General features: G+C 43.1%; 1 protein-coding gene across 1 annotated transcript; it reads left to right on the top strand.

Annotated features, from left to right (window-relative positions):
• Positions 1-2,981: 2,981 nt before the first annotated feature.
• Positions 2,982-4,437, top strand: LOC121590836. The gene is made up of 2 exons (XM_041910878.1): positions 2,982-3,932; positions 4,399-4,437. Exons 1-2 carry the CDS (start codon positions 2,982-2,984, stop codon positions 4,435-4,437), a joined length of 990 nt encoding a protein of 329 aa, XP_041766812.1.
• Positions 4,438-9,481: the final 5,044 nt, after the last annotated feature.

Raw genomic sequence — 9,481 nt, 5'->3', positions numbered from 1 at the left:
GGTAACCAGCAACTTTTATCTGGGACCAAAGGGGGCGACAATGTCAGCACATTAAACTCCCATAATTCGCCTAACATGCATAAACTTTGCGATTTGTTTTCTGGATAAAAAGGATTACTCGTACGTAGTCTGAAGGTGTAAGATTTGAGAATTTCCCCAGAGAAAAGACAAATATGTTGCGTGCCTTTTTGGCGGACGACAGTGATGGTGGTTTTGTGTCGCACACGTGGAAAGGTGAGAACATGTTCGCTCGTTCGTTGCGACGAAAAGAGCACCGAACAAGCATCGGCAGCATCGCGCGTCTTCACTCACGTTAGCTCCTGACAGCCCTAACTGTCCAAACTTATTCGCCTTCCTGTCGTCCGTGGTTCTGCGAAAATCAAAATGAACATTATCTCTAACTTTTTCCAACCGTCGGCGTCTTGGGATACTTTTGTCGAGCGTTTTTGTATGGCGTTCGTATATCCCTGTTAGCCAAGATGTTGGACGACGTTCGCTTCCAATGTTCAAAAGTTGATTTCATACCACCCATCATGCTAGGGAGTGTGTGAGAGTGTGTGTTTGTGTGGCATTAAGCTGTCGAAAAGAAGCTGAGCACGTAGCACGCGTGCTATGCCGGGCGGAAGGTACGGGGTTAAACTTGCCCCAGAACTTTGGTCGTGTGTTCACACTTGGGAGATGCGTAAACTTCTTCGTCGGCTGGGTACATCCAAAAGCCACTATCTTCATGAAGATTCACCAGGTTCCCTGTTGGATATGCGGGAGAGTTATCACTTCCTAAGAATCGCTTGTGTCTTGGCCTCGGCAATCCTCGGTGTCTAGCAATGCAGCAAAACACGTTCCACCCATCCACGTGTGCCTGTTTCCGCAAATTTTATCACACGAAAATAAAAAGGCTTGAAACCCAAGTACATATGCAGGATAACCGTGAGGAACCTACTCTACGCTCTGTCTCTCATTCTCACTTTTTCACTGCCCGTTTCTGCATTAGCACTTAACTTTGGCAGCACGCTCCGACAAGTTGGCATGAAAAATGGAAGCCTGAATCCAAAATCCGATACATTTAAGTTGATTTCGTGCAAGCGTACGTGGTAGAAAAACTAGGTCGGAATGTGCTGGTGCGGTGATGTTGCTGCGGATGTACTGCAATGGTAAAGATGGTGTCTCTGCTCCAGAAAAAAAATGAGAGGGTGCGACGAAAACCACAAGAGAGAGAATAGGGCAAAAGTTGAATTCTGCTCGGTGTATGATAATTAGAAAACTTGCCGCAGTTATCTGCCGGGTGACTGCTTAAAGTTTTCAGTTTTCGGCCCACCACCACATCATAGCCGATTGGAGTTATCCGGTTTCGTTTATTTCTGGATAGTATCCACGACTGGTCGTTTGCTTCTGCCGTGTGCCGTTTAAGGCAGGTCGGATTGCAATGGAGGAAATGGGATCTTACTTCTGCCAACCATTCAACGCAATAGTGTACCGAATGTACAGATGCACTAAGTTATGCAAACGAGCTAATTCAAGTCCGTGATTGCCCGCACACAAACCTGTCGGCGCAGCACCCGTTGGTCTACGAGGAAAGACACAAAACTTGTCTGGAATTGTGTCAGTTTGTCGCCTGACACTGAGGTTGTGGGTTGTGGTTAGTATTGCAAAAAAAAAAAAAAACTAAAACGAACAGAAATAAAGAAAAGGGTCGAGTAAAGGGATGCCCAAAGAAATGCGTTTAGGTAAGTTCCTAGCAAGAATAAGTTTAGTGCTGTTGCTTTATTTTCTTCGACTTTGCTTTACCTTCCTTATGGAAAACAGTACCGGGCCAGGGACTGTAAAACATTCACAATCTGGAAGTGACATCATCATCATCGTAAAATAAACCGTATATACACGCACACGAACTCCGGTGGTAGTGATTACCCACATTACGAAGGGTACGGTTTAGGAGCGCGGTGAAGACATCTCGACGCAGACATGCAGATCCTGCCCAACTCATCTCTGTCATTTACAATCACGTCCTCGGAAAGTTTTCCCTCGGCAAAATTATGCTAATCTTGTAAATTGATGTACTGTGCCTGTGTGGGTTTGTTGCTTGTATAGCATCCTGTTCGAATTTGGATTTTTTTAGAGAAAATATTTTCTTATGCTGATGGAACGTGTTGCTCGTTACCATGATCAACCATGTTTGTCCATCGATGAATTGTTAATTTAAAATTACCTTCTAAAACAAACGCTATACTCAGATTTGTTTGGAGTGTACCAATTGCACTAGTCTTTCGAGTCCTTTTAATCGATGTAGATGTTTTTTTTGGTAAAATATGTATTGAATAAATATTAAATTGGTTTCATTCTTTTTTTTGTTGTTAAAGTACTTACTTCACATGGTTCTTCAAGCTTCAATGTCCATAAACAATATTTTTAATCGTGTCTTTCTTACGTCATTGGTTTAATTTTACCTTATAAACTTATTGATTATATGTAATAAAAGTTTTGAATATGAAAACTTATACTATTATAGTTGTTCACGCTAGGGTTAATACACAGCAGACTCGACATGCTGTGTCTGATAACAACACAACAGTCAGAGCGCGGCATGATCCTAAGAGGTATATAGATTTGATGTGTGCGCTGCAAGCCAATGAACAAGAGCGCGGACTTAACACTGCAGAGAAGCCGCGTGTTTTTTTTGACAGATGATCACAAGAGATAGCGGAAAAAGGGTGAAATCCAAGTGAATAAAACGAGAGTAAAAAACAGAGTAAGACACATTTAGTTACAGTTTTATTTAATAAACCAGAAATTCCGAAAGCAGTATCCTGCGCAATCATTGGTCCTTCGAACCGGATTTCTGGACATAAAAAAAACTGTAAAATTTTGTGTATCGAGGTTCTTAACCTCAATCACGCGTTGCGTAAGTGAAGTGAAGCACATGCTTCTAATACACTCTGTATTGTAGAGAAAAAAAGTCTGCTGAATATTTGCTGGTTGGTGAGATGGCTACAGAAACGAAGAAAACCCAAGCGACGATTGTGACGCTGCGATCCCGAGCCCAGATGCGAGCAACAGAAGAGTTTATTAACGGGTTCAACGAGGAGAAGGCGAATCAACTGGCAGAGAGGTTATCCAGTTTGGAAGCAGTTTGGAAGGCGTATGAAGCGGCTCAGTTAAAGCTGGAATCGTACGAGGAAGATGATAAGCAGCTGAACGAATTGTTCGACGCACGGAACGCGTTTTATGACAGGTATTGTGCAGCTAAGGGTTTTTTAACGTCACGTAAAACCATGGCAGTCTCTGATCTGGATGCCACGGATACGGGGAAAGGCACGAATCTGGCTAATTTACGTCTACCTAAGCTGGATTTGCCAACTTTCGATGGCAACACGACGGATTGGCTCAGTTTTAAGGATCGGTTTGTGTCCATGATCGATGAGGCAGAGGACATGCCTTCCGTAATGAAGCTGCAGTACTTGTTGTCAGTGCTAAAGGGTGAAGTGGCAAAACGTTTCCAGCATGTGCAGCTTACAGCCGACAATTACAGCATAACGTGGCAAGCGCTATTAGATAGGTATGATAACAAAAGGGCACTAAGGCGTGAATATTTCAAGGCCCTGCATGCCATTCTGCCGATGAAGGGCGAGTCGACTGAAGAGTTACGCCGGGTTTTCGATGAATTTACTAGGCTGACCCAAGGAATGAGTGCGTTGAAAGAGCCCATACGACAATGGGATACACCGCTGTGTAGTCTGTTGTTCTATAAGTTGGATGGTAGAACCTTATTGGCTTGGGAAGAGTATACAAGTAAGGATCAGGAAGATGTGTATACCAAGTTGCAAGAGTTTTTACAAAGACGGCTGAGAATCCTTAGTGCAACAGTTCAATCGACCTATGAAGTATCAAGATCGAGTGTGGGCAAGGTAGCCGGCGTGAAGCAGCATAAGGGTATTGTGTGTGTTAGCATCGTGCCACCCGCTATCCTCCGCTGTTATGCATGTGCACAACAACACTACTTACATCAATGTGAAATGTGTAAAGGAATGCAAGTAGCTCAACGAGAGGAGGTTATCACATCGAATAAGCTGTGTCGGAATTGTTTTCGAGTTGGACATATAGCCCTGCGATGTAGCTCGAAATTTAAATGCCACAAGTGTCATCAGCGCCACCACACACTCTTACATGTCGATCAGATTGTGCAAAATCCATCTCCAGATAACATTGTGGTTGCAACTACTGCCGCATCGGGAAGTACTATTGTTTTACTACAAACCGCGTTGGTACAGGTGGTAGATGATAATGGAAGAACGTTTGATGCGAGAGCATTGTTGGACTCTGGTTCGATGTCCAATTTCATCTCGACGGCTCTTGCAAATCGTTTAACTAATCGCAAATGTTCTGCTAGCGTATCTATTTTAGGTATTGGCCAACGAGAAAATCATATTCATGAAGCAGTAGATGTGATCGTGGCATCCAAGACGCAGCAATTCAGCACAAAGCTAAATTTTCTCGTTTTAGATTCACCTACCGCACAGCTTCCCACTATGGAGGTGAATACAAATGAATGGAAGATTGAAGGATTAGTACTAGCCGATCCATTCTTTTACAAGCCAGGCCAGATTGATCTAGTTATCGGTGGAGAAGCATTCTGGGCCATTCACATGAACGAACGAATCGGTGTTGGGTCTGATAAGCCAGTATTTGTGAATACTAAGTTTGGATGGACAGTTGCTGGATCGACTTCAGCAACAAGCCAGAATCGTCACGTGTCAACAAATGCAGTTGTGCGTCAGGACACGTTAGAATCGACCATCCGGCGGTTCTGGGAGATAGACGCTTTACCATCCTCATCCTCGGCTTCAGACGAAGATCCTTGCGAGACATTCTTCTCCGAAACTACTTCTCGCAACAACGAAGGAAGATTAGTGGTCAGATTGCCGACAGTAAAAACATCAAGAATCAGTCTAGGGGAGTCCAAAAGTATAGCACAAAGAAGATTCTTCAACACCGAACGTAGACTACAGAAGAATCCTGAGGTATACGAGCAATATCGAATGTTCCTAAAGCAATACGAAGAGTTGGGACACATGGAATTACTTGCAGAGCCTGTAGATGATAGTATGGTCCATTGTTATTTACCGCATCATCCAGTGTTGAAGGAGTCCAGTTCAACGACGAAAGTAAGAGTAGTTTTTGACGCGTCGTGCAAAACTACATCAGGGTACTCCTTAAATGATGCGCTTCAAGTTGGTCCAACTGTTCAAGTAGATCTTTTCTCGCTGATTGCTCATTTCCGTACCCATCGAATCGCTATTAGTGCAGATGTTGAAAAAATGTATCGACAGGTTATGGTACATGTTGATGATCAGCCATTACAGAGAATTGTATGGCGTCCAAGTGCTGCAGAAGAGCTTAGAAGCTACCAATTAAAGACCGTTACTTATGGAACAGCTTCTGCTCCATTTCTAGCAACCCGAGCTTTAAAGCAAATTGCCCTCAACGCAGCTGATAAATACCCAATCGAAGCACAAGCCATCACGAACAATTTCTATGTCGACGACTTTCTATCTGGTGCTAATGATGAGGAGTCTGCTGCGACGATGCAAAAAAACGTATCCAATTTATTACAGCAGTATGGATTTGTACTAAGAAAGTGGGCATCGAACTCGAAACGCGTCCTAGACGATATCGCAGATGAAGATTTAGCAACCCCACGTTGTCACAATCTAGGAACTGATCCTGCTATCACTACTCTGGGACTTGTATGGTTCCCTGGAAGCGATAATTTCAGCTACAATTTCAAGAATGTCTCATTGCCTCCAACTATTACCAAACGCACACTTCTATCAGCTGTTGCTAAAATATTTGACCCTCTGGGGTTAGTTGGACCTGTTGTGTGTAAGGCGAAGTTACTAATGCAACAGGCTTGGACATCTATCGACCCAATTACTGGTAAACCTATTGATTGGGATGTTAATCTCCCAACGAAACTGCAACATGCTTGGAAGGTCTTTCAACAAATGATTCATATTATGGAGAATTTAAACATTCCACGCTACATATTTGGGAATGAAGGTTTAGACAAATGTGAATTTCATATATTCAGCGATGCCTCCGAAAAGGCTTACGGTTCTTGTTGCTACATACGTGCTCATTCAGAGTCAGGGGTTTCAATTCATCTACTAGTGGCAAAGTCTAAATTGGCTCCGGTTAAAACTCATCATTCCATTGCCAAGCTTGAATTGTGTGCTGCATTATTGAGTGTGCAACTTTATGGCAAATTATTGACTGCATTAAGATTCAATCCTACAAAGATTATATTTTGGAGCGATTCTACCACAGTTTTGCACTGGTTAAACGCATCACCATGTCGATGGAAGACATTCGTAGCAAATCGTACTACACAAATATTAGACGCTACGAACATTAACCAATGGAAACATATAGCGGGGATTGATAATCCAGCAGATTATATCTCCCGAGGTTTAGATCCAACGGATCTATTAGACGCAGAGAGATGGTGGTTTGGACCATCATGGCTTTCTTTACCAGAAGATCAATGGCCAGCAGGTCATTTTACTCCTTGCGAGAATGCCGACATACTAGAAGAACGTCGCAATACAACCATGTTGGCATTAGCAGCCGTTGCAGCAACATTCTCTGATGAATTATTTGCCAAATATTCATCATATACTAAGCTTCGACGCGTTTTCGCATACTGTTGCCGGCTGCTAGTCAAAACAAGACATCGTAAAGGAGCGAAGGTTTGTGTAGAATTTCCTGAAGATACTAATCCCAAATGGTTATCGACGGCGGAATTACATCTCGCAGAAGTAAACTTATGTTTATTACATCAACAACAAATGTTCCCAGACGAACTACATGCTTTGACGAATGGAAGCTTTATCTCACGATCATCGCAGTTGAGGTGGATTAACCCAGTATTAGGAAAAGATGGATTAATTCGGGTCGGCGGACGACTTAATTTAGCAAACCTTCCATTGTGCACAAAGAACCCAATCGTGTTGTCAGCGAAACATCGATTGACGCTCATGCTGGTTGAAGCCTGTCACAAAAGGCAACTACATGCGGGCCCACAACAAATGCTCGCCTCGTTAAGACAACGGTACTGGATCATAGGTGCAAGAAACTTGATTCGATCTGTGTATCATCGATGCGTTACGTGCTTTAAGAAACATCCAAAATTTATTACTCAGACCATTGCCGACCTACCCAGCAGCAGAGTAGTTCCAGCGCCTCCGTTTTCAATTTCAGGAGTGGACTACTGTGGACCCTTTTTTGTAAAGTTTGGAACTCGGAAGACAATACCACGGAAGGTATATTTATCGATCTTTGTCTGTTTTGCGACGCGAGCAGTACACATCGAAGTAGTTAGCGACTTAACTACCCAAGCCTTTATTGCCGCGCTGCAAAGATTCATCTCACGTCGTGGAAGGGTCAAGGAGTTACATTCAGACAACGGCACAGCATTTAAGGGTGCAGCAAATCTTCTCCATCAACTATATGTACAATTGAAAACCGATCCCAAATCGCGAGAGATAATTTTCAACTGGTGTGCTGTGAACGAGATAACAAGGAAGTTCATTCCACCGCGAGCTCCTCATTTTGGTGGGCTTTGGGAAGCCGCGGTAAAATCAGCAAAGCAACATCTACTAAAGGAGCTAGGATCGTCAACCCTGCTATACGATGACTTCTTGACGCTATGTGCACGTGTTGAAATGTGCCTCAATTCGCGACCACTCACTCCTATTCCCAATTCACCTGATGATCTCGACGTATTAACTCCGGGCCATTTCATCACTGGATCTAACTTTCAAATGGTGCCTGAGGTAGACGTCAAGCACATTCCGGACAACCGCTTAACACACTGGGGGCATACGCAAAAGCTTATGCAATCGATTTGGGCAAGATGGTACCCAGAGTATCTCCAGCAACTTCAAGCCAGAGCTACAAAGGTATGTAAACCACCAGTTAAGATAGAGATAGGACGGGTCGTTATTCTAAAGGAAGATCATGTTCCACCTGGCCAATGGCCACTTGCAAAGATAGTGGCCCTTCACCCAGGCAAGGACAACATAGTGCGAGTTGTTTCATTAAAAACGTCAGAAGGGAAAACAATTACTCGCCCAGTCGTCAGGATAGCATTACTCCCTATAAATGAGTAGTATTAAAATAACATTGTTATTTCAAGGTAGCCGGGATGTTCACGCTAGGGTTAATACACAGCAGACTCGACATGCTGTGTCTGATAACAACACAACAGTCAGAGCGCGGCATGATCCTAAGAGGTATATAGATTTGATGTGTGCGCTGCAAGCCAATGAACAAGAGCGCGGACTTAACACTGCAGAGAAGCCGCGTGTTTTTTTTGACAGATGATCACAAGAGATAGCGGAAAAAGGGTGAAATCCAAGTGAATAAAACGAGAGTAAAAAACAGAGTAAGACACATTTAGTTACAGTTTTATTTAATAAACCAGAAATTCCGAAAGCAGTATCCTGCGCAATCAATAGTGATGTGTGTAAAAATTGTAAATTTGTTGTGTTTTGGTATAGTGTTTTCAACTAATTTTTAAACTTGTACCATTTCAACACATGCTGATGCTCATGAGTCGAATGCTATCTGCAAGTTCGTTAGAAACAACCTATCATTTTTATACTAAATAAAATCAGTAATCAAACGCTAGTTACATGATCACAGACTAAACACTCGTTCTGGAACAAGTTGTCGATAAATCACAACCAACCTTCAGGTAGGGTTACTTTCTGTTATACAAGTACCGTTTCGATAAACATCGAAAGAGAATCGCCTTCAACGTGTGTCGACGCCTCATGACAAAGCTCGGTCGTAGGTCGTCTGCCTACCCAAACGGGAAGGACGAAAAGCAGACATGGGTTGAACAAATAAAAGCAGCTCTTCACAGCTTACACTCCGTATAAGAAGCCTTTCGCCTGTAGCTTTTATGCGAAACCCCCACCAGCTACGTTCGTGTTGATGCGCTTGCCACAAGTAGATAATAAATAGTATATTTCGCTTCAGCATCTTCTGTCCTCTGCCATACACGCTTAGCCGTGCCTACGAGCTCTGACGGTTGCAAAATGTCCATCCAGCATGACCACATGCTTGACGTTTAAGCTGCCGGATGTTGGAGTGACATCAAATTTTCAATTGTCTGCGATTAACCTTAGGCGTCGGTCAAAAGGCTCAACACTGTTGGCAAGCTGCTAACCTACCAAGCAAAAAGGTCTCAAATATTGGCCAGGGGTTACTTTTTTACTGTTCATATGTTGTGATAGTGTGTTGCGATCGTCCCAGTAGACCCCAAAATGGACGATAAAACTTTAAACAGAGCCATATTACTGTCTATAATGTGGCATGTTGCTGCATGTGGATAGTGGTTTCATCCGGCACGACGTTGGTGTGTGGTTGAAAGCATCTGATTAAATTATGTTATCGTTCATGGAATGAATAGAACATGACG

Source organism: Anopheles merus, chromosome 2R (assembly GCF_017562075.2).
Source record: "Anopheles merus strain MAF chromosome 2R, AmerM5.1, whole genome shotgun sequence".
NCBI lineage: Eukaryota > Metazoa > Arthropoda > Insecta > Diptera > Culicidae > Anopheles > Anopheles merus.
Note: the sequence above shows the minus strand (reverse complement) of the source record. Positions and strands in the feature narration are given on the sequence as shown.

Excerpts from the sequence above, each read along its gene's own strand:
- LOC121590836 (XM_041910878.1), top strand. The coding sequence starts at position 2,982 with ATGGCTACAGAAACGAAGAAAACCCAAGCGACGATTGTGACGCTGCGA. Across the intron at positions 3,933-4,398 it reads TGAAGCAGCATAAGGGTATT|GTATTGGCCAACGAGAAAAT; the intron begins GTGTGTGTTAGC and ends TATCTATTTTAG.